This window comes from Eriocheir sinensis, chromosome 1 (genome assembly GCF_024679095.1).
Source record: "Eriocheir sinensis breed Jianghai 21 chromosome 1, ASM2467909v1, whole genome shotgun sequence".
Classification (NCBI taxonomy): domain Eukaryota; kingdom Metazoa; phylum Arthropoda; class Malacostraca; order Decapoda; family Varunidae; genus Eriocheir; species Eriocheir sinensis.
Window position 1 is genome coordinate 13,973,628 of NC_066509.1, and position 25,994 is coordinate 13,999,621.

Genomic DNA, 25,994 nt, shown 5'->3' on the forward strand with positions numbered 1-25,994 from the left:
TGTAGCGATACGGAGACATTGACGAGAGGATAGGGAGAAGTGACTGGAGGTGAATGGAAGGCTGAAAGAAGGAGGATGGTTCTTATATACATTTTCTAAAGGACTGATGAAATTTGAAGCGATCCGGAGACATAGACGAGAAGGTAAAGAAATGCTTGGGGGTGAAGGAGCATGTGTGTGTAGGGGAGCGAAAAGAGGAATGTTTTTTGTGTATTTTTAAAGGATTGATGAAATTTGAAGCGATGCGGAGACAGACGAGAAGGTAAAGAAATGCCTGGGGGTGAAGGAGCATGTGTGTGTAGGGAAGCGAAAAGAGGAATGTTTTTTGTGTATTTTTAAAGGATTGATGAAATTTGAAGCAATCCGGAGACATAGACGAGAAGGTAAAGAAATGCTTGGGGGTGAAGGAGCATGTGTGTGTAGGGGAGCGAAAAAAGGAATGTTTTTTGTGTATTTTTAAAGGATTGATGAACTATGAAGCGATCCGGAGACATAGACGAGAAGGTAAAGAAATGCTTGGGGGTGAAGGGACATGTGTGTGTAGGGAAGCGAAAAGAGGAATGTTTTTTGTGTATCTTTAAAGGATTGATGAACTTTGAAGCGATCCGGAGACATAGACGAGAAGGTAAAGAAATGCTTGGGGGTGAAGGAGCATGTGTGTGTAGGGAAGCGAAAAGAGGAATGTTTTTTGTGTATTTTTAAAGGATTGATGAAATTTGAAGCGATGCGGAGACATAGACGAGAAGGTAAAGAAATGCCTGGGATCGAAGGGACAGAAGCGTATGCGTCGGGAAGGTTGAAGGGGGATGGTTTTTAGATGTATTTTCAAAGGATAGATGAAATTCCTGGCGAAGCAGAGACATAAACAAGAAAATAAAGAGATGCGAGGGTGTGAAGGGACAGGAGAGTGTGGGATTGGGAGCGAGAAGGGTAATAATTCATGTACATATATTCAAAGGATAGATGAAATATGTACCACTTGGAAACATAAATGAGAGGATAATGAGAAGCCTGGGGATGAAAGAACAGGTGAGTGTGTGCAGGGAAGCAAGGGAATGATACTTAACTATAGTCTTCCAAATATGTCGAGGCCGGTATGGTATAGGTAACATATGAGAGGAAAAAATAGGTGTTGGGACTGTGTGGCAGAGCAGAGGGGAGAAATGGACCCGCGGGACCCAACGCCAAAACGGACTCGACAATTTGGTTATATATGTGCAATACCCTGAGACCTGAGATTTTCCAAGTAGCCGTTCCGATCCTTTTCCATACTGACTTGAAATACTTGCAGGAGTGAGGAAAATCTTGAGCAGCAGTAACTTTCACAAGCTATTTATTATTATCATAAGAGACAAAGCAGCTAGAGATGGAGGAGTGCGGACAATGTAAACTGCCGATTCAGCGACCCCCAAACACCTGAGACGCAGAGAAAGAGGAAATGAAAATGAAAGCGACGAGAGAAGGCGAAAGAAGACGAGAGAATTATAACATACAATACAACAGGGTGGAGAGAGGGGTGAGGTATTAAGGCTGGTATTACAAGTCACTTTCGCTTCTCACATCAGCTATTTCTAAAGGTCAAAGAGGGGATCAATCAAGTTCTAATGAGTGTTTTTTTAGGCTCATGGTACAGAAGAAGGGTCAAACTACCACCAGGGTCATAAAACTAACCCCTGGAAGTGACCACAACTCCTACGAAAGCCTTGTCAAATATGTGTTCTTAGGCGGTGAAATGTCTTTTGATACGGCCCTAAATGTCCTTCCTCTTTAGATTATAGAAGATTATAGAAATGAGGGGACAGAGGGGTAGGGTAATAAGTGTCCTTTCTCTTTAGATTATAGAAGATTAAAGAAATGAGGGGACAGAGGGGTAGGGTAATAAGTGTCCTTTCTCTTTAGATTATAGAAGATTATAGAAATGAGGGGACAGAGGGGTAGGGTAATAAGTGTCCTTTCTCTTTAAATTACAGAAGATTATAGAAATGAGGGGACAGAGGGGAAGGGTAATAAGTGTCGCATTATAAGACATTTCGCCGCCCAAGAACACATATTTGACAAGGCTTTCGTAGTAGTTGTGAGCATTTCCAGTAGTAGTTTTATGACCCTGGTGGTAGTGTGACCCTTCTTCTGTACCGTGAACCTAAAGAAACACTCAGAACTCAATCGATCCCCTCTTTGACCTTTAGAAATACTGATGTGAGAGGCAAGTATGTCTTATAATACCGACCTAATTAGTGTCCTTCCTCTTTAAATTATATTAGACTATAGAAATGAGGGAACAGAGGGGTATAGGGTAATTAACGCATTCAAATACACAAGCCAGAATAGTGCGAGGGCCACCCACCTCAGAGGACACCATCGCCAGGGCCCCGGCGAAGACACACATGTAGGAGTCAGCCCACTGGAGGGCGTGAAAGTTGAACCTTCCCCTGGTGGCGGCGTCCTGAACCCCGATCATCACCAGGTACACCCCCATCAGGAGGTCCGCGACTAGGGGGGGAGGGGGTAGTGAAAAGAGAGAGAGAGAGAGAGAGAGAGAAGAAGAACAGAACACAAAACAATAACAATAAGGAAAAAACACAGCATACCAAACAGGAAAATATGAAAATCCTTCCTCACCACCACGCCCCGCCCAACGTCGGCACCTCGACTCACCGCCAGGTTTTTGATGAAGAGCTTCAGTATCTTGTTGTCCTTCCGGGAGATGGCGCGGCAGAAGATGACCAGACCGTTGGCGATGATCGTGAGCAGGGCCATCAACCAGACCGCCACCCGTAGCGTCCGCCAGCTCAACAGGTCCTCGGTGCTGGTGACTCCTGAAGGGGGAGGCGGGGGAGGGGGAGGGGGGGGATGAAGTGGAGGTGCAGTGGTGGTGGACGGTGGGTAGTGGTGATGATGGTGGTGATGATGGTGGTGATGATGGTGGTGATGATGGTGGTGGGAAAGATTGAATGAATATATGAATGAAGGGAAGATAAATAAATAAAAAAAACATAGGGAGAGAGAGAGAGAGAGAGAAAAGCAGAACCAATACATTTAGCTCATGATGTCAATTGATAATTTTTTCTTGTTACTCTCTTTTCTTGTTCTTATTATTCTATTTCTTCTTCTTTCCTCCTTCTAAGCACGCAGACACCAGACTACTGTGCCTCGAAGCGTTGAAGGCAAGAAGGACATTTCTGTCCTATACACCAACGCGCAGACTTAATACCCAAACAGGATGAGTTACTTGCCTACGTTGATGTAGAAAGACCGGACGTGATTGCCATCACCGAAACGTGGGCCACCTCTGACCACCTAATGACCGAATTCTCAATTCCGGGATACGAGCTTCTACAAAACAGACTTCACAAGAAAGGAGGAGGTGTTATATGTTACGTCAAGAACAAATACCCGGCCGTGAAACTATCAAGAGGACTCAGAGAAATATGACACTGTATATGTTGAACTGGAGACTAGCAAGCACAACAAAATAACGATTGGAACCGTTTACAGACCTTCAAAGCAACAAGCAGCGGACGACGAAGCGCTGTACGAGGAAATTCACACCGTAACACAAAACAAACAATCAGTCAATATCGGAGACTTTAACTGTGCCAACATTGACTGGACCATGATGATTGGAGATCGAGAGGGTAACAGATTGCTCGAAATGTTAGAGGACACTTTTCTAACTCAGATTGTTACCCAACCGACAAGGGAAAATAACATTAGACCTAGTACTCGTGAGTGATTCCGATCTCACACGTGAATGTCAAGTCGGCGAAAAACTGGATGGTTGCGACCATCACCTAATTCGCCTAAAGATCAGAACAGACCATGAACTCACCGAAAACACGTCCGAGATTCCAGAGTACAAAAGAGCCAATTTTAATTTCGCTCGTGAGCTGCTAACCCAGACAACTTGGGAGCCCATGAACTTCACTCCTGTGGACGGCGCGTGGAATGGCTTCAAGAACAAACTCCTGGAGGTAGAGAACAACTGTTCCCATGAAGACAAGGAGAACAAATAATGCCACAAGCCCACCATGGATGACTACCCAAGTTCGACGGGCGATTAACAAGAAGAGAAAATACAACTTGCTAAAGGAAAACAGCACTGACGAGGCACGCGAAGAGTACCATCAAAACCTCAGAGCTTGCAGAACTCTCATTCGCCAGCGTAAACGCGACTATGAAAAGTAAATTGCACGCGAAGCCAAGTCCAACCCGAAAAAGTTCTTCACGTATATAAGAACCAAAAAGAAGACAAAAAGCAATATCGGTCCCCTAAAAGATGAAAGTGACGTACTAACACAGGACAAAATTTGCCGACGACACAAAGGTGGGTGGGAAGGCCCTCACGACGGCAGACTGCGAAATTATCCAGAGAGACCTGGACCTGATCACTCGGTTGTCGGAAAAATGGCAGATGTCCTTCAACACTACCAAATGTAAAGTAATGCATATCGGATCCAGAAACAGCAATCACACATACCACATGGGTGGCGAACCACTACATGTTGTGCAAGAGGAAAGAGACCTCGGGGTCACCATCAGCAGTGACTTGCAACAAACAAAACACTGCAAGTCCGCCTGTAAGAAAGTCAATACAATGTTTGGGTTCATAGCGAGGAACTTCGAATACGAGACGCCGGGAGTTATGTTATCCTTGTATAATTCGCTGGTAAGGCCCCACCTGGAATACGCCGTGCAATTCTGGTCTCCTAATTACAGGAAAGACATTGAATTACTTGAGAGTACAGCGCCGCGCCACGAAGATGATACCATCACTGAGGACGAAGCCCTATGAAGAGCGACTCGAGCGACTCAACCTCTTCACGTTGGAAAAGAGACGACTGCGGGGAGACATGATACAAGTCTTCAAGTACCTGAACAAGTTCAGCAACGTTGATCACTCCTAACTCTTCACGCTACAAACTAACCTGAGAACAAGAAACAACGGAAAAAAATTTAAGCAAAGCGATGCAGTACCGACATCGGCAGGAGTTATTTCTCGAATAGAGTTGTTCGCCACTGGAACAGCCTTCCTGCAGAAGTGGTTAGCGCAGATACCATCAACTCCTTCAAGAAACGCATTGATCGCCACTTTGCTGCATCGGGAGTGAACTGAACGTTCCCAAGAGTAGGTACACAAGTGCTTTAATCCTTCCCTGCAAGCCACTCCTATGGCAAACGGATTGATTAAATCCCTGAACGCAGGCAGCCTAGTAAAGAGCCAACAGGCTTTCTGCTGCCTGCTAGTCCATGTTTCCATGTTTCTCCTTCTCCTCCTCTTCCTCCTCCTCCTCCTTCTTCCCTTCCACCACCTCCTCCTTCTCCTCCTCCTTCTCCCCATCCTTCTCCTCCTCCTCCTCTTCCTCCTCCTCCTTCCCCTCCACCACCTCCTCCTTCTCCTCCTCCTCCTCCTTCTCCTCGTGGCCCTGATTGAGTGAGGGACAACAAGAACCACTCCTCAGGGTTTCCGGTCACGTGGGTTCATCAATAAAGTTTATGCACCAGAAGAGATTCGATTTAGCTTTTTCATCATTTTTCTTTTTATTTTTCTCCCCTTCCCATCTCTTGCCCTCCCCTCCCCTTCCCTTCCTTTCTCTTCTTCCTTCCCCCCCTTCTCTTCTTTCCTCCCTTCCCTTCTATCTCCTAAGCCTTTTCGTTCTTTTTCCTTTCTCCCCCTCCACTCCCTTCCCCTGCCCTTCCCTTCCCTCTCCTCTCTTCACTTCCCTCCATTCCCTCCTTCATTTTTCTTCCTTTCCTCAACTCTTCTCCCTTCTTTTTTCTCTCTCCTTCACTTTGTTTCTTACCTTATCTTCCCATATTTTCTTTTCTGCCTCTACCCTCTCCTTTCTCTTCCCTCCCTTTCCTTCTTCACTTTTCCTCTCCTCAACCCCTCCCTTTCCTTTCCTTCCTATCCCTCCCTTCCTCCGCCTCCTCTTCTCTAATCTTCCTCTTCCCTTTCTTTCCTTCTTCTCCCTCCTCTCCCCTTACCTAACCCTTATTTCACTCCCCTTTCACTCTTTTTCCTTTCCAGTCCGTCAAATTATCTCCCTTACCTTCCTTCCCCTCCAATCACTACTCTTCCTTTCGTTCCCTGCAGGGTCTCCACTCTCCTTCCTTTTTTTATCTCCTCTGCAAGAACGAGGGCAGAGAGAGAGAGAGAGAGAGAGAGAGAGAGAGAGAGAGAGAGAGAGAGAGAAAAGAGAGCGTGTTGGAGCTCTATAGTAAAGAGTGACTCACCGTCGAAATTGGGTAGGCAGATGGCAACGGGGGGCACGTAGCTGCAATACCTGAACGTGTCGAAATACCTGGCGGGGAGAGAAAGCAGAGAGCACCTGTAGTTACCTGTGGAGTTAACGAGAAAAAGCATATGCAGTAAACTCTATAACTCCGTGCGAAACCGGTTCTTAAGAAATTCACGTTAAATGGAAGTGTTATCTCAATGGGATTTATTGATTTGGGACTAGTGGGACTTATTTTATCTATCTTTTTTTTATTATTCTTTATTTATTTATTTTATTCTATTTTTTTGGTGTGTGTGTGTGTGTGTGTGTGTGTGTGTGTGTGTGTGTGTGTGTGTGTGTGTGTGTGTGTGTGTGTGTGTGTGTGTGAAGTCAATTCAAAGGCACGTTATAATGAAACCCTTGAAAAGTAACGCGCTAAATGGAGGGTCTGCCGGAGCACCTGCCGAAGTTCAGGGGACAAAACATATGAAAGCAGTGGTCAAGGAGCACAGAACACCTGTATTTAACGAGACAAAGTAAAGAGCATCTGTAGTTACCGAGACAAAGCATATAACCTCTATAGTTCGAGACGAAACACATGATAACAGTAGAGAGCCTAGAACGATCATATTCAACGAGACAGTAAATAACACATGTAATTAGTTAACGAGAAAACATAGAACATGTACTTAACGAGATATTGATTTTTTTACAGTAAAGGAAGCAGGTAAAGACAAAGAAGAATACAAAAAAAAACCCGCTAAGCAATGCTCCTACAGGAGTAAACAGAATGAGTGGCCGGAAATGCATATGAAACACTTGTAATTAATAACTTATAATCGAGTTTGCATTAACTACATTCCTGGATAGTTACTCGTAATAGGTGGAAACTGCAATGGTATGGCCATATAACAAGAGCCCACGGTCTAGCCAAGACCATCCTCCAGAGAACAGTCCGGGGTAAGAGAAGAAAGGGAAGACAGAAAAAATGGACAGACAACATTGAATGGACTGGAAAGAACTTTACCACAAACCAAGCCTTGCTCATGGCAGAGACGGATGGAAGCAACTGGTACATTGCTCTGCAGTGCGGCGCCCCCTCCGGACCCAGGTGGGTTACGGGATCAGTGACGGTGGCAGTGACACACCTACTTAACTTATTCCACTCACCCACCATCCTATTTGTGAACCTGTCTTACCTATCTCCTTCCTGAGCCTGAATTTATCCAGATACACAGACACATAGTAAGACAGACAGACAGACAAACAGTTGGATAGTAATAAATAGAACGACAAAGACATCCAGCCAGTCAGACAGACAGATAGACAGACAGACAGATAAACACACACACAAACACAGATAAACAGACAGATAGACAAACATGAAGCAATTTCTTGTCGCAATCAATCGCAGACGACCCAGTGTTGCCATTTCGAATCTTCCTCGGTTCATGGATTTATATATACACGACCCTTGCCTCGGTGTGATTAAGCGGCCGGAATGGTTCACTGAGAGGAAGTTATTGCTGCAGTGAGTCTAGTGCTTGAGTAATGGCCGCCCTTACACGGCTGGTTACTGGGCACGGTGGGTATTGGGGGTAGTAGAGGGAGAGGGTTGTTGAGGGGGGGGAGGAAGCAGTGGGAGAAGGTTGTGGGTGTGGGGAGGGCGGGGGGAAGAAGATCCAGATGGAGATGAAATGGATGAGGTTGGAGGTGAAGAGAATGCATGGGAGCACTTAGTAGAGAGTGGAGATATTAAATAGGTAGGGAAGGAGATTAAGACGAAGATAAAAAAGAGGGGGCGAGAATGGGAAGGGGAAGAAAATGCAGAGGAAGTAAGAGTAGGGGAAAAATATGGTGGTGAAAATAGAAAGAAAGGATGAGGAGGCTGCAAAGGAGGAGGAGGAGGAGAAGGAAGAGGAGGAGGAGGAGGAGATGGCATAGTGGTAAGGGGGGTAAAGATCAAGATAAAAATAAGAGAGAGGTGATGTATAGCACAGATACAATACTTGGACCACAATCAATCGCGCCTAAGGATGATTGTCCGCTTGTAATACTTGCCTCTGTTGGGGATGGCTGAAGGAGATCGAGCTTCTGACGCCCCGCTCCCTCGCCGCCTTTATTGACGGGTCAGTCCACCCATCTCAGGCACGGTGAAGGGGAAGGTGGTCGGCCAGGACGTTTCCTTGACGCCCGCAGTTCCTTCAAGCATATTAGTGGCCCTGCATGGTGTCCTTCAGTACGCCCTTCATCATCATTTCATTTCTCTAGCGTGACCATCTATACCGACCCATCAATCCATCCAAGCCCTTGAGCATCTCCATCGTTTAGGCAATAGTCGCTTCCTCATTAGCATCCTTATCATCTTACCCGAGACACGAAGAGCAGCTTGGGATGCACGAGGCAGTAAAATTATCTTTCCTTGCACGGGTTCCGAGCCAAGCAGGCCTCCTTGGCAGTGAACGTGTAGACAGGACAGCCTAATGGGCAACCAATCCTTCCTATCCAATCACAATTGTCCTCCCAAGCCTCTCTCTGATTAATCGTTGGGTGATGCAATTACCCCAAAAACTCTGTATTGCGAAACGTGGCAAACCGCATCCGCAGACCATATTTAACTTTCTTTTCTCTGTTCTGCCGCTCCGTCCAGACGTAGCTCCATACGTTGCCAGCGTCTCGGCTTCCTCTGTGCTCAGGAAATCCGGCCTGACGCAGTACAGACCGTTACAAGCACTGCCAGGAAAAATTTCCCCTAATACATCCTCTCCTCGAATAAAAGGCCACCTCCTTGGGTGGGGACTTTCTTCCCATTGAGCCTTTCCGCTTCCCTTACTCAACGCCTTCCTTCGTTATTTTCACTTTCCTTGCTCCACCTCCTTCCTAACTTCCCACCGAACTTTTTCTCTCTTTACTATCTTCTATACTTTCCCTCCTCACTGGTCTTCTTGTCCCCTTCTTCCTTCTCCTCCTCTCTCCCTCCATCTCTTTGCTGTTCTCCGTATCCATTATTCCTCTAGCCCCAACCCAATGTCCATATGAGGCATTTATATGGACCTTGCCCCAACCCTGCCACAGCCGTGGTCTGTTACGCTCCCTTCATACTCAAACAAAGACTTTCCATAGCAATGTAGACCTCACTCTTGCACCACTATGGCCAAGCTGCTCTAGAAAGGAATTTGCGTCATATGTATCAGACAAAAGATAAACAGCAAAGAGAATGCATGGATATATATAGAGGAGGAGGAGGAGGAGAAGGAGAAGGAAGAGGAGGAGGATACAGAGAAAGGTGTGGAGCTAGAACAGCTGTGGGAGACGCGAGCCGTGATGATGTAGGTAGCAACTCACACGAACTTGAGGCTGGGCAGGATGCGGAAGTTCTTGGTGTTGATGTCGTGCAGGTCAAGTTTCTCCAGCTTCCTGAAAACACACACGTGGGTTTATCTTTTCATTCCATTACTTTGCCTATTTAACTAGAACACTTTACGTCACACGTCCTTCAGTCACCACTACATACACATCCCCATTAACACATCACACGTCATCACACAAAGTTTACTAAGCATGCACAACACTCCTCATCGTCATCACTCAACACTCGTGATCACCACAACACACACGAGACGAGACGAGGACACATTCATAACACACGTCTACAACACCCACACATGAGATTAGGAAGACGATAACACAAACCTCACAACGCAACACAAAGCAACATACCAGGGCAGACTAAGAAGGCTCATCGCGACACACATATTCGAAACGAGAACACAGCCAAAACACACACGAGACAAGGACACATTCAGCACAAACAATCCTCCCAGCACACGACGCAAGGACACACTAAGAACACATACTAAGAACACACACACTAGATCAGGACACTCAGGATGGATTAGCAGAAAGACATATACAGATAGTGAAGAAGCAGGAAGAATAGCAGAAAGACAAACATATAGTGAAAAGGCGGGAATAAACGCAGAAACAGAGACATTCAAGAACAAACACACTATCTCAAGACACATACAGAGGACTCGATCACTTGAGTCCCCGCAGCACGCAAAGACGAGGAAAACAAGACACTCACAGCATGGCGAGACTGTTGAGGCCACGGAAGAGTCCAGCCACCGATGTCACGCGGTTCCCTGACATCATTCTGCGGGGGGAGGAAGAAGAGGAGGACAATTAGACTCACTCATCCACCTGTACATCCACCTGTTCCCGTTCTAGACACAAAAACAAGTACCACACCGTCACCGCTACGATCCCAATACACACTAACACCACAGTAAAGTAATTTCGTGGGTGGAAGAAAAGATAATAACATATACTCGACCTGCCTATCCATTCATCCATCCACCTGGCATAAGAGCAAGTACCACTACCAGTATGATCTCAGCAGCACACGCTACAACCACACACACGAGAATATTCTGAGGGCTGAAGAAAAAGGAGATAACGTTAAAAAATTTCGTGCTGGTCCCGCTGCAAACACGAGAGTAAGATAAACATCACCACCGCTATGATCCAAAAAACACACTAACACCGCAGTAAAGTAATTATGTTGGTGAGGGAAAAAAGGAGGAAGGTTAAATAATTCACCCGACCACCTACAATACACTTGCTTCACAAACTATCGGTGTATTTTTTAGAGTAAACATTTTGAGACCCGTGGCGAAAGATTTTAGTCAGTCAATAGGGAGCATATGCCGGGGGACGCGTCGCCTCGCCCTCCCTACGACACCAAACCTGAAGGTTCCTCCGGGTACGTCTCCAAGCTGGCCCCCTTTTCAAGCCAAGAACTACGTGAGCGACCACTTGGCCTTCTCCATTCGGGATTGTCTCTTACAGAAAGAAGCCGATGAGCAGGGTCGACTTCTGAGTAGAGTGCCATATGCCCGTATGGCCGAAGTTGGCGTTAACGGATTATGCAGGCAAAAGGCATCGATCCAGTCTCACGAAGTTTGACCCAAGTCATTCCAGCGATAAGCCGTTATTCTGCGAAGGCACTTATAACCGAACGTACCAATCTGCCTCTTCAAATCACTATTCAATGTCACAAAATAAGATAGTGAGCGCAAGCGACTTGAAGATCTGGATCTTTGTCCTTCTGCACGGATATTTACAATGCTATATATGCCATATATTCGTGCGGAGCGAGTCCATAACATCGTGGGATCGTGGGCCAAGCCAATCAGCCGTGAGACTTCTTGACGAGACCCGCCTTTATTCTGGCCTACGCTACCGAGGTATGTGAAATATGTCAAGATATCAATACCCTCGCCACACGTATGGACAGACTCTCTAGATATGCGAGCACGCACCACCAACATTAGTTCCATAGTCAAGAACACCCTTTTACACAGCGATCACGACACAAAACCATGCAATACCACCATCAAACAACCACGTGTATACCAGAGCAAGACAGCTTTTTCTTTCTTTCTTTCAGCGTACCCCCTCCCCACCACCCCCTACCACCGTCACTCTTACCATACCGCCCTGCAACCCATAAGGACACGTGGGGGGCGGTAGGAGGGGAGAGGAATAAAGTGGAGGGGGAAAAAGTATGCTACCCCCTCATTCCAAGTGAACACTCCAGCCAGCTATTACGAACACTAACCTCACGCACTTGTCCCCTCGCCCCCCTCCTCCTAAAACAGCCAAGAGGTGAGGATATTGGCGCTTAGATTAAACCAGGTGGCGTTTATGTATGTGTGTGTTTGTGTGTGTGTGTGGGTGTGTGGGTGTGTGTGGGGGGGGGGGGGGGGATGGTGAGCTTATGAATACTGAGATATGAGATTTTTAATTTTTTTTTAGTGTTGTATGATGTTTTATATTCATCATAGAGAACGTGAGGCGGCTTTATTTCGCTTTCATTTTAGTCGCGTAGAAATGAATAATAATGTATGTTAATTCAATTCCCAGCCCGAGCTACCACCCGTGAAATGATTATTAAGCTTAACGCTGTGATAGTTTTACCCACTTTGCTATAAATATGATTCCTTTTAAATGAAGAATATGCATATCTCTAATTATCTTCAGCGCATTTATTGTTATTTAAATTTCAGTCGTAAGGCGTTTTTTTGTTTCTTTTTATGTTCTCTCATTTTCTTTACCTCTTTTTCCCTCTTCATCCTTTCCTTTCCATCTTTTCTTCTTTCAATGTTTCGTTCTTCCCTCTTTCCTTCTTGTCCTCCTGTTTTGTCTGTCTGTCTGTCTGTCTGTGTTAATCTGTCTGTCTGTCTCTGTCTGTGTCAATCTGTCTGTCTGTCTGTCTCTGTCTGTGTCAATCTGTCTGTCTGTCTGTCTCTGTCTGTGTCAATCTGTCTGTCTGTCTGTCTCTGTCTGTGTCAATCTGTCTGTCTGTTTGTCTCTGTCTGTGTCAATCTGTCTCTGTCTGTGTCAATTTGTCTGTCTGTATGTCTGTCTGTCTGTCTCTGTGTGTCAGTCTGTCTATCTGTCTGTCTATGTCTGTGTCAATCTGCCTGTCTGTCTGTCTCTGTCTGTGTCAATCTGTCTGTCTGTATGTCTGTCGTTATGTGTTCTCTCTCTCTCTCTCTCTCTCTCTCTCTCTCTCTCTCTCTCTCTCTCTCTCTCTCTCTCTCTCTCTCTCTCTCTCTCTCTCTCTCTCTCTCCTACACAATATTTATCCACATTACATATAATTCACCCCATCAGTTGCTAACGACCCATAACACCGCCCTTATCTTCGTCCCGCCTCCCTCACGTTTAGTACTACATCGCTTCCTTGTCATTATTCGCTTATAGCCCGGAGCCCGCAGTCCTTGAGGGAGCCGTTCTGCCCTCTGGTTCAGTGGCCGATACTCACATTGAAGTAAATTGAAGTATATGACGCAAATGAACTCAGTCAAGGGGGGAAGGGGTGACGCAAGTGAAGGGGAGTAGATACAGGGGGATATTTTTGCTTATTATTATTATTTTTTTTTTTAGTAGTGTCTTTTTTCCCTTAATTAAGCAGTTCTGACTTTCCGCTTTGTTACACACACACACACACACACACACACACACACACACACACACCCCTACATACACATGAAGGACGTAAACTTGTAAAAAAGAAAAGGGAAGGGAGCAAATTGAAGGAGGGGAAACATACAAACATCCACACACCGCCCCACACTAACCATTATACGGGCCATGCATGTATGGGCTCACTGTGTTTGCTCCCCACCCCACCCCGTCCCTGCAATACCTGTACGAATCCGGTTTTCACGTTAACCTGGCAAAACAGCTTGACCCACGCAAGTCCAGCTACCACCAATACGATTTATTTCCATAGGACCCATCGATCATAATAAGTCTAATATGGAGAGGGGGCGTGGCATTCTTGTGAACTGACCAATGAAGCTTTTACGTGAACAGCAGCGGGCGTACTCCCTATGAAGGATAGAAGAGAGAATGAGAACAGTATGAAAAATTGATGTTGATGACTGTTGATGGCGTATGTTCTCTACAATTTTCACACAGCACATTATTAGGTTTTCTCCGAACGATAGAATAACTATTTTTGGTTTATAATAAACAGAATGGTTAAAAGAAGTCTGCTGCTTGCACGTACTACAATGACGGAGTTGAGATTGAAGAAAAAGAAAGAGAGGATAGATGTTGAAAACTATAGATGGCATATGCTTTTAAAAATTTCGATATATAATAATCTGTTGGCTTTTTCATGGACAAAATTAGAAAATGGGTAGAAAAATACGAACAGAAGGTGGAAGCTGATTACTGTAGCTAGGGCAGCTTTTTTTTTTTAGTTCATTTCCATTCTATTTCATGTGTTGTGACAGGATTGATTTTCTCGGCTGAACTCTAACCCGTAACCCGTCTGAGGAAGTTAGTAAAAGTGACGTCACTTCTATACCTTTGCTAGACTCCTTTTCGTTGCGCCACGTTATTTTCACCGTAACTTCCACTTCCCACATTATTCTCACCGTGACATCCCCTTCCATTTTCACCGAGAAATTATATTACTCACGGGAAATGGCTCTAATTGGTAGCTTTTGCTGTGAACAGCTATACTGATATTTTTTTTGTCTGTTTGATTGGCTGTATGTTTCAATGTTTCTGTCGGTCTTCCTGTCTGCCTGTCTTTCTGTCTGTCTGTCTGTCTGCCTGTCTTGTCTGTCTGTCTGTCTGATTCTCTCACGGAAGCCATCACCACCAACACCACAACACTCCAAAAGAACGTGTCCTATCACCGTCACTATACCACTGCACACCAATTTACCAGACCTCTACCACTACAACCACTGCCACTACTATGACCACACACACACACACACACACACACACACACACACACACACACCACTTCGTGGCGCAACTGGTTAAAGCGCTGGGCTGCCAGGCTTCACGGTCTGACAGAGCGGCAGTTCGAGCCCGCTCATGCCAGATTCTTTCCGTAAGCTAGGAGTGGTTACTGTCCCCCCTTGAGCAAAGGGGATGAGGTGTGTGGTGTGTGAATCCTCAGTACCCAGAGATCGACGATAAAGAGCACTTGCTCATGTCGGGAGTTTTCCTGCTGGCGATTACGTGTCCAAGTCGTGATCAGGCCGTGGTGGTGAATTGCACCAGTAAAGACTCACCACATCCCACCATCACCACGACAACCTTACCACTACTCATATATACATATATATATACATATATATATATATATATATATATATATATATATATATATATATATATAAATATATATATATATATATATATGTATATATATATGTATATATATATATACATATATATATACATATATATATATATATATATATATATATATATATATATATATATATATATATATATATATATATATATATGTATATATATATATTATATATTATATATATATATATATATATATATATATATATATATATATATATATATATATATATATATATATATATATATATATATATATATGTATATATATATGTATATATATATATATATATGTATATATATATATATATATATATATATACATATATATATATATATATATATATGACGTAAAAAATCAACACACACCAACTAACCACGCCATGAATGGGTCAAAAAAGACAAATCAGCCATATTCTAGTTGATGACTGATATGATATTTAAAAAATCAGGTGTGTTTGTCACCACTACCACCACTTCCACCACCACCACCACCAATACCATTACCAGTACCAATACCACCACCACCACCACCACCAATACCATTACCAGTACCAATACCACCACCACCATCACTTCTTACACCACTCCTCAGCCTCCCCTCGGCCCCAACACTTACAGGAATCTGAGGTGTGTGAGGAGACTGAAGGCGTTGGGATGGACGGTCGTGATTAGGTTGTCTCGCAGGTCCCTGAAAAACACACGTATAAGGATTACTAAATTACACACACACACACACACACACACACACACACACACACACACACACACACACACACACACACAACCTCTGTTTCATGGTTCGTGTACGCACTCACTCTGTTCACTTCCTTTTTTTTTGTGTGTGTGAGCAAGGAATTTCAGAAAAATCGTTCAGCTTGTTCGCGGAAGTCTTTATAAGAGAACCTACTATTGCACGATCCTGTTGTCCCTCGTGTATAACAGCGCCTGACTCTCTTTACGATGCGAGGAAGGAGATCTAGCGTAGTTTATTTTTACTTAGGAGCGACACTCAGAGAAAATACTCCCTTTGCACTTCTCGAAATGATAAGAATTACTGCAAAGTCGACGCAAAAAACATGAGCATCTTAATGAAACTATGCATATTACGCTGCAGTTTCATTAGACATAAAGGGTAGTGGTATTGACTCTTTTCTACACACACACACACACACACACACACACACACACACACACACACACACTGTGTTGCCAAGCTACACGGTCTGACAGAGCGGCGGTTCGAGCACGATCAGGACGGATTCTTTCCGTTGACTAGGAGTGGTTACTGTCCCCCCTTGAGCAAGGGGGATGGGGTGTGTGGTGTGGGATGTCCTGGCAGTACCCATGTCGGGAGGGTACCTGTTGGTGATTACGAGTCCAACACGTGACCAGGACATGGTGGTGAATGGTGAATTATACACACACACAAACACACACACACACACACACACACACACACACACACACACACACACACACACACACACACACACACACACTCACACACACACACAGATAATTTCGTTTGAGTGCAATGGACGGGTAATTCTTGGAGATTAAGAATATTAAGAGAGAGAGAGAGAGAGAGAGAGAGAGAGAGAGAGAGAGAGAGAGAGAGAGAGAGATTAGAAACAGCATTAACCTTTCTAAATTTAGTCTCCTTCTTTACTCTCCTCCACCTCCACCTCCTCCTCCTCCTCCCAAACGGAACAAAGAGAAAATAAAGGAAATTTGAACAGAGAAACCAAAAGACTGACCACGTGACTCATTCGTGTTGGTGTGCCGTTGGAAATGAAAATGTAAGTGTGCTCTTTCAGGTCTTTCTAGTTGGGGAGATCTGGAGAGGTGGAGGAGACAGAGGAAAATGAAGAAGGAGAGTAAAAGGCTGAAGATAGAGAGATGAAATGTAAGAATAAGTGAGTGAAAATGTAGATGTGGTAGTGTAAATACAGGTAGAAGTGTGCCAAAGAGGGGAAGTGTAAGTATTGAAGCTTATAAGGGCAGGTGTTGCAGTTCGTTAATTAAGGCAGGTATATGTGTCCAGGTGTATGTAGAGGAATAAGTGCATGGAAAGGTAGGAGTCAGGTGTAGGTGGAATAGCTGGAAGTCTAGGTGTAAATACGTTAATCAAGACAGGTATATGTGTGCAGGTGTATGTGGAGGGATAAATGTATGGAATGGTGTAGGTGGAAACTCAGGTGTGGGTGTACTTACAAGGTTCTAATGAAAGGGAGACTGGCGAGGAGGGTCCCGTTGATGTTGGTGAGCAGGTTATTGTTGAGGTACCTGCAAAAAGGGGTGGTGGTGGTAGTTAAGGTGATGATGATGGTGGGAGTAAGGAGCATTTATGATAGTGGTGGTGGGTTTGGTGGTGGTGGTGGTGGTGGTTGTTAGGAAGAGTTCTGGTAGCGAAGTATAATGGTGGAAATGATAGTGGTTAGAGTGGTGGTGGTGGTGATGGTGGTGGTGATGGTAGTAAAAAGCATTTGTGATAGTGAGGTTATACATGGTAGTGGTGGAGGTGGTTAGGAAGAGTTTGGGTGGCGAAGTGTAATTGGGGTGAGTGTAGTGGTTTTAGTGGAGTTGGGTGTGCTGATGGTGGTTGTAGCGGTGAGACTGTAGAGGTGGTAGGTTGTTGGGGGTGGTAATGGTGGTGGTGATGATGGTAGTGGTGGTGGTGACGATGGTGGTGATGGTGGTGATGGTGATGGTGGTGGTGAGGGAAAGAAATGATAGGTAAGTGGTCGCGAAATGATGGTGGTGGAGCAGGTTAGCGGTGGTAATTAACAATGATGATGATGATGATGATGATGATGACCATGAAAACAATGACGCCAGTGATGATGTTATTGCTCTCACTTAGGGGTAACAATCATCGGATTAGGCGTTTATTTCTGGATATTAAAGTTAACACAACAAGCTATAAAAAAAGATAAACACACACACACACACACACACACACACACAGTAACAATCTACCAACAAAAAAAGAAGCACAAAGAGAAAATTAGTATCTGTGCAAAAATAAAGAAAACGAAAGGGAAAGAGCCAGAGAAAAGTGTGTGTGTGTGTGTGTGTGTGTGTGTGTGTGTGAGAGAGAGAGAGAGAGAGAGAGAGAGAGAGAGAGAGAGAGAGAGAGAGAGAGAGAGAGAGAGAGAGAGAGAGAGAGAGAGAGAGAGATAGAGAGAAAGAGAGAGAGAAGAGAGAGAGAGAGAGAGAGAGAGAAAATATTGATAACGATAGCTTGAAAGGTACAGACGAGGAGGAGGAGGAGGAAAAAGAGAAGAGGGGGGAGGGGGGGACACTGAGCATGCACAATAAAGATAAAGATAATGGCAAGGGGATGGTGGTGGGGGTGGTGAGGATGGTAATGGTGGTGGAGGGGTTATGGTAATGGTGGTGATAGTGGTGATAATGGTGGTGGTGGTGGCGGATATTAATGGTGATGATCATGAAAAATACACACAATGGCATTCATAAGCTTAGGAAGAGAGGTGATGAGGCTTCCCATTCTCGTACGTGCGTAGAATTAGTGAAAACAAACGAAATAAAAACAAGGTGAAGAGAATTTAGTAAGGAGATAAAGGAATATTCATAATGCAGGAAAATAGCGTCTACTGCCCGGCTGAAGGATGGGTGGTAAATGGTTCACAACGAGCTAGAGGCACTTACAATATTATATAATGATGATAAATAGACGTTATGGGGAGTAATTAAAAAAGACTGATAATAACGTGAACCCTTCAGCTAAAACTGGTGTCCACTGATGTAATGACCCAAACTACAAACACTTAAACCTGTAAAAAGAAAACTAAAAGAAAACAAAAAAATATATAACAAACAGAAAAAATAAAACATGTAAATAAACGGTTAAGGTTCTGATTTTTTTTTTTTTTTTTTTTTTTTTACAACAAAGGAGACAGCTCAAGGGCAACAAAGAGAGTGTAGAAACAAAGAGCCCGCTTCTCGCTGCTCCCACGATACATTTATATGCAGTTCCCTCTTAAAATCCGCCTAAGTTACGGGTAGGGGACAGGTGTAGGCAGTTAAGATAAACACAGGTAACTTACAGGCTGGTCAGGTGGGGCAGGTGCGGGAAGCTCTGGCCGTCCAAGGTGAGTTTGTTGTGGCCCATGTTTCTGGGGAGACGAAGGAAGGAAGGCAGCGTGACAGAGTAAGGAAGAAGACAACATGAACATTCTCGTGTGATGCGGTGCTGTCATGTTTATAAGAGAGTGTGTGTGTGTGTGTGTGTAATGGCTATATCACCCTTGCTCTTTTGGTCAATGATTCTGTTGCAAAGGGCTGGTGTAAAACTTTTAAACATCTAACACTACTACTACTACTACTACTACTACTACTACTACAGCTACTGCTACCACTACTACACACTCACAGGTCCTGGAGGGCGGGTGTGTGCCTGAAGCAGTCTAGGTCAATGTAGGTGAGTTCGTTCCTGTTGATGAAAAGCACCTTGAGAACCTCCAGCCCGATGCAGCTCTCCTCCTCCACCACCTCGATCCTGTTCCCCGTCAGGTACCTGGGGAGGGGGGAAGGGCGTGAAGGAAGGGAGAGAGAGAGAGAGAGAGAGAGAGAGAGAGAGAGAGAGAGAGAGAGAGAGAGAGAGAGAGAGAGAGAGAGAGAGAGAGAGAGAGAGAGAGAGAGAGAGAGAGAGAGAGAAACTGATAACTGAACATAAAAAAAAACTACGTGAAAATTGAAAGAAAAAGTGATGCTCGAGCGTTTTTAAGTAATATGTGTCTTTAATTTGATCGTTTTAAAAGTGAAATAAAAAAAAAAGTAGAAATGAAAGTAAAAGAGTACGCGAAAAGATTTAGGACTGGTATGATACTTGATAACACACACACACACACACACACACACACACACACACACGAATAGACACACGCACACACAAACATACAGTATACTCAAGGTGTTCAAGGAATCTATGGTTAACGAAGAAGCGAAGAGGCAGCGTGATGAGACCCCCGGAAGTAAGCGATCTGCGAAACAACTAATTGTGATGATGATGATGATGATGAAGTTGTCGAATAGTCAGCCGAGCACAATGAGCCCGCTACTCACTGCTCCTAAAAAGAGTTAGAGGAGTGGCCGAAAGATAGGTCAATTTCGGGAGGAATCTAGTCTTGCAGGCACTCAGGAGACATAAGAGGCACATTGAAATATATAAAGGTACTCAGAGGTTCATAGACAAGGTTGACATTGATGGGCTGGAAGGTGTACATAAACAGCTCGGCAACCACTGAGCTCCACAACAAAAGCGAGGAAACTCCAATGATGAAAGGCGTTCGGCAAAGTGACAGAATACATCTCTAAGACTATTCACGGCTTGCTTAGAAGTTTACTGAAGAATTTATGGTTTTTTATTGTCTGAAGTGAAATGATAGTAAAGGATGTGTTGTTTGGGTGACAGTGATAATGATAGTGATAAGGGATCGTGATGAAGGTGAAGGTGAAGGTGGACGCTGTGGATTAAAAAGATTTGTTCGTTTTTCTTTTCTTTTTTAACCTGTAGAAATATAATATCTGGACACCTCTCCCCCCGAAATTGACGTCTCTTTCGGCCACCTCTTTGGATCCTTTTTGTGAGCAGCGAGTAGCGGGCTTTTTTTTTTATAATTGTTTACTTTTTTTGTGCCGTTGAGCTGTCTCCTTTGTTGCAAAAAAAAATAATAATAATAATGGCAGGCTTAATGGGTAAAGAGTAATGAAATAAAAAGCATGCTGCGCCGACAATGAATATTAATGATCTTTTTATAGAGGAAATATTTCAAATTCACTGACGACAAAGAGAAAAAAGGTCACAGGCGCTACCATTTACCTGATGTCTGTTATTTAAATCAATCTATATTAAATGGAGGCATCACTTTAGTCAGGTATTGCTATTACTATTTTTATTATTATTACTGTCATCGATATCACTGTGTTTTTTTTCCCTTTTCCTCACTCCATTACAATCTATTTCTGCTTTTCTAGTGTTGCAAAAATAACTGTGTCAGAACAATAATATTATTTTTATGGCAGTTTTCTTTTTATTTTATTTCGAGCTTTTGAAAAATATTTATAACGTGAAGGTGTTGATGGTGGTGGTGATGGTGATGGTGAAGGTGGTGATGGTGTTGGTGGTGGTGGTGGTGGTAGTGGTGGTGGTGATGGTGGTGACAATGATGGTGAGACTGGTGATGGAGGAATGTTAATAGTGATGGTGATATTGCTAGGGATATTATTTAGTTCCAGAGATAGTTTTTGAGTTTTGATGTTGATGGTGATGATGATGATGATGATAACTATGTAGATGATGGTGATGATGATGATGATGATGATAAGTATGTAGATGATGGTGATTATGGTGATGATGATGATGATGACAACTATGTAGATGATGGTGATGATGGTGATGATGATGATAACTATGTAGATGATGGTGACTATGGTGATGATGATAATGATGATGATAACTATGAGGATGATGGTGATGATGGCGATGATGATAATGATGATGATGATGATGGTGATGGTGATGATGGCGGCTCACAGTGTCTCGAGGGTATCGTGTCTCATCAACGCCTTGTCCTCCAGTTTAGGGGCGTCGTCATTCCTCAGCGTGCTGGAGGGGAGAAAGGAGAAGGAGGTGGAGGAGGAGGAGGAGGAGGAGGAGGAGAAGGAGGAGGCGAACATCAGAACCATTAGTGAACCTGCACCATACAACTGGAGACTCCTACTGCTTTTCCTCCTCCCCCAAGTGTACCTTCTCCACTAACCCACTTCCTCTTCCTGCTAAACACTTAGGAGTAGGAGGAGGAGGAGGAGGAGGAGATGAAGACACACGGAAGACGAAGGAGATAGGAAGACTCTTTTCATATACTCTCAGAAAGGGGAACAAGATATTAGTCATGAGGTAATAGTCATTAATAACGTAAGTATTAAGTTGAGATGACGCGCATGTGATGATGTTCATATTTCTTTTACATCAATGGAGGCAACTCAACGGCAATAAAATAAAATAAAATGTTAGTCGCAGGAAAAGAGATATTACAAGTCTAAGGTAATACTTCTTCGCTCAAGGAAAAAATGAAAGATGATTAATTGTATAGCCATGACATCTGGAGGAGCAAGGAGACCAAGAGTTAAATATTAGAGGAATGAGAATATCCCTTAACATACAGGAAGAGTCCTAAGTAAATTTTAGTCATGAAAAAAAAAATAATAATAGCCAAATAATAGAGGATGGAGTAAGAAATTCATGTTATGGGCACAATCCATCATTCAATAACTCACACAAGAGGGATTCAATATTATAGCTATGGAACAACACCAATAATCATGTTCTAATGGGAATCACAAGAAGCAAATATGAAGGTCAAGAGGCACAATCCATCATTCAATAACTCACACAAGAGGGATTCAATATTATAGCTATGGAACAACACCAATAATCATGTTCTAATGGGAATCGCAAGAAGCAAATATGAAGTCCAAGAGGCACAATCCATCATTCAATAACTCACACAAGAGATAATAATATTATAGCTATGGAACAACACCAATAATCATGTTCTAATGGGAATCGCAAGAAGCAAATATGAAGTCCAAGAGGCAACATCCATATACTCACAGGAAAGGAAAGTTGATATTAAAAATGGTATTAATATGGACGTTAATTTTACTGAACAGATAAAAAAAAACAAGAAAAGTAAGAAGATCAGGGCGTAAATATTATGGGCATGAAGTAATATTCGTATAATAGCAGAAGTTAGTTTTACTGGAGAGACCAAGAAGAGCAAGATAAGTAAGAGGAGAGAAGGGCGTAAATATTAAAAGGCATCAGGTAATATTCATAAACTGACAGAAGAAGCAAAGAGTATAAATCACAGACTCGACGCAATACTCATATACTCACAGGTGCTTTATCTCCCCCACGATCCTGTCCGAGATGATCCTCAGGTACGTCCCGACACAGGTGAGGTAATTACTGAGCTCGCAGTGGCACGAGTCCTGCACCTCAGCGTCAGGCCGGTCCGCGACAACCTCTGGACTGCGTGATTCTGGCCCCTCTCCTTCCTCGGTCACCTGTTGCTCGTTTAACCTCCTATCCTCCTCCTCATCCTCATCGGCAGAATCTAAGGTTATGTTGCCAGGTAAGTTTGCCGTGGTCGCTGTGTTGTCAAAGTCCATGTCCCCTGAAGTGTGTTGTTCCGGAGGCTTCAGGTCAGTAGGTGTCGCGTCGAGACCATGGTCGAGACCCCTCACTGTGCCCTCTGTCCCCCTTTGACGCTTTCTTCTCCCGCGAGGCCGAGAGGTGGCAGTGACGAAGGTGTATGCCACTCTGTTTCCAGTGTGGAGGAACTCATATTGCGCCTTTTCTTTGAGGTGCTTGTTGGTTCTTGTCCCGTGGATGTCCTTCTTCCCACGTACCCCAAATGAGACACCACGCAGATTGTCCGCCATGCCTCTGGATCTAAAGTGACGTTCATCCACATGCCGAGGGGTCAAGGGCTTTGTTTTGTGAAAGGGATTCAGGAATACTGCTGGGTAGATTGTTCTCTCACCGTTTCCTCCCCTAGTATGCTGGCAGTTACGTTCTCTGGCCTGCTCCTCCCCGCGCGGTGGTGGTGGTGGTGGTGGAGGGCATCGCGGGGCACATTCCTGGTATAACGAACTTCCCTGGACTGTTTCGGGCGTTTTAATGAAGGCGTGAGCGAGACGACGACCATCCTGCACGTTAATCAAGGTATTTTTACTCCTCTCAACTCTTTCCTCTCTGGCTTCACCTTTACGCTCACTGATATTTTCCTTGCACTTTTTATCCGATACAAATCTTTTCACTAGTTTCCACCCCGTTTCGTTTCCCATCGCTTGATAAACATTCGTATCAATATTTCTTCTCATTTTATTATGCGATTTTTTTTCCCTAGTTTCCCACACTGTTTCGTTCTCCATCACTCGATATCCATTCGTGTCGGGCACTTTCCTTCTCACCAGCCACCGTTCCTCCAGTGTTCTTCGTCTAACATGTACTTCCACGCCTCCACGTCTTCGCTCCACCTTCTCGCGTGCTTCCCCTGCGGTAGAAGTCTGGTGGAGCCGTTGGAAGGCGTTGCGAGGTGACCTGACCCCCGCCTCGTCTCCGGTGGGTGTGCGGGGCGTGAGGCGGCACTGGGCGAGACTCGGATGAGGAGGGGAAGGGAGAAGACACTCGTCAGGGCGATGGGGCGACGGGCACACACACATGTCTGAGGGAGGAGGAAAGGGGCGGGAGTGCGTTGAGTAGGTTATCTTTTTTTTTGTGTGTGTGTGTGTGTGTGTTTTACAGCAAGGGAGACAGTTCAAGGGCGTAAAGAAAAATATTAAAAAAAAGCCCGCTACTTACTGCTCCTGAATAGAGGTCAAAGGAGTGGCCAAAAAGAGAGGTCAATTTCGGGAGGTGAGGTGTCCTGATACCCTCCTCTTGTGTGTGTGTTTGTGTAAAATACACGCATAATGTAAGAAAAAAAAAACTAAACCTTACTTTCATCCACTAGAAAAAAAGTGAAAAGAAAAGTTAACAAAGCTGTACACAAGAGAGGATTCCGTCACGCCATACCTTTCTCCACGGCCAATTAACGCCACTCAGGTGTATACTCACGGCAGGGAGCGTTGCTGGTGGAGGGGAAGGAGAAACTCTTCACGTCAACACCGTCTGGCAACACTGCAAGGAAGAAGCTGTTTGGAGGCTGCAAGTGTGTGGCGAGTAGGGTGATAAGGAGAGGAAGAGGAAAGAGGGGAGATAAGAGGAGACGAGGAACAGGAGAAGGAGGAGCCGGAAATTAAATATGAGGAGGAAGATATGGATATGTGAAGCGATTAGGAGGATAAGGTGAGGAAGAGGAAAGAGGGGAGATAAGAGGAGACGAGGAACAGGAGAAGGAGGAGCCGGAAATTAAATATGAGGAGGAAGATATGGATGTGTGAAGCGATTAGGAGGATAAGGTGAGGAAGAGGAAAGAGAGGAGATAAGAGGAGACGAGCAACAGGAGAAGGAAGAACAGGAGATAAGTAATGAGGAGGACGAGAAAGAGACAGATGAAGGGAAGGGAGAAGAGAGATAAGAGGAGGAGGAAGGGATTCGCGCTATGTAGAAAGCAAAGAGGAGAGGAGAGAGGAGGAGAGAAAAGTAAGTTGCAGTTGCTAAGGGAACAGAAAGGGGGGAAATGAAAGAGAAAGAAAAAAAAAAGGAAGAGGCGGTGTTAAAATAAAGTGAGAGAGAGAGAGAGAGAGAGAGAGAGAGAGAGAGAGAGAGAGAGAGAGAGAGAGAGAGAGAGAGAGAGAGAGAGAGAGAGAGAGAGAGAGAGAGAGAGAGAGAGAGAGAGAGAACCCACGAACACTACATTTAATAAAGAACAGAGAGGATGTGGCTAAAACAAACAAACAAACAAACAAACAAACAAACAAAACGAAGATATACACATACACAGAACCAGAGAGAAAATAGAGATAGAGGAAGTAATTAAAATTCACGCAGCAAAAAACAAAGAAAACTGAGAGAGGGAAAATAAACGAAGCGATCACAGAGAATCAAAGCAAATGTTACCAAAAAAAAAAAAAAAAAAAAATCTCCAATAGAATACGCTCAAATCCACCTTTTAAAAGCACTGTCCTCTCCCGTTCCACTATGCCCTTGCCTATTTCCTCTTGTTTTCGCCCTTTTCCTCTTTCCTCGCCCTTTATATCTCTTCGCCTTCTACCACAGTCCTCTCCGTTCCTCATAACCTCGCCTTTTCCCTCTCTCCTTTCCTATTTTCCCTTATTCTTGCCCTTTTCCGCACTCATCATCCTTTTCCCATTGTCTCCTTTTACCTATGTCCTTATCATCATCTTCCCTTGTTCGTCCTCTTCTAAGTTCTTTTCTTTTTTCCTTGTCCTCTCTCATTCCTCCTGTCTTTCAACTCTCCCTCTTTTCTCACACTTTCCCTTCGTTACTCTTTTCCCTAACCCTTTTTCCTTGTTTTCTACCTCTTCCATTGCCCTCTCTCTTTCCCCTTGTCTTCCCCCTCTCCCTTTGTTCTCCTCCTATCA

General features: G+C 44.2%; 1 protein-coding gene across 1 annotated transcript in view; it reads right to left on the reverse strand.

Moving 5' to 3' along the window:
* The window catches only part of LOC126995252 (uncharacterized), a 123,801-nt gene that overhangs the window by 68,792 nt on the left and 29,015 nt on the right, over positions 1 to 25,994 (reverse strand). Inside the window, exons 4-5 of the mRNA XM_050854747.1 lie at positions 24,565 to 24,627; positions 22,840 to 24,172 (exon numbers count right to left, since the gene is read on the reverse strand). Coding sequence (XP_050710704.1) covers positions 22,840 to 24,172; positions 24,565 to 24,627 — 1,396 coding nt within the window. The remainder of the gene's footprint in view (positions 1 to 22,839; positions 24,173 to 24,564; positions 24,628 to 25,994) is intronic.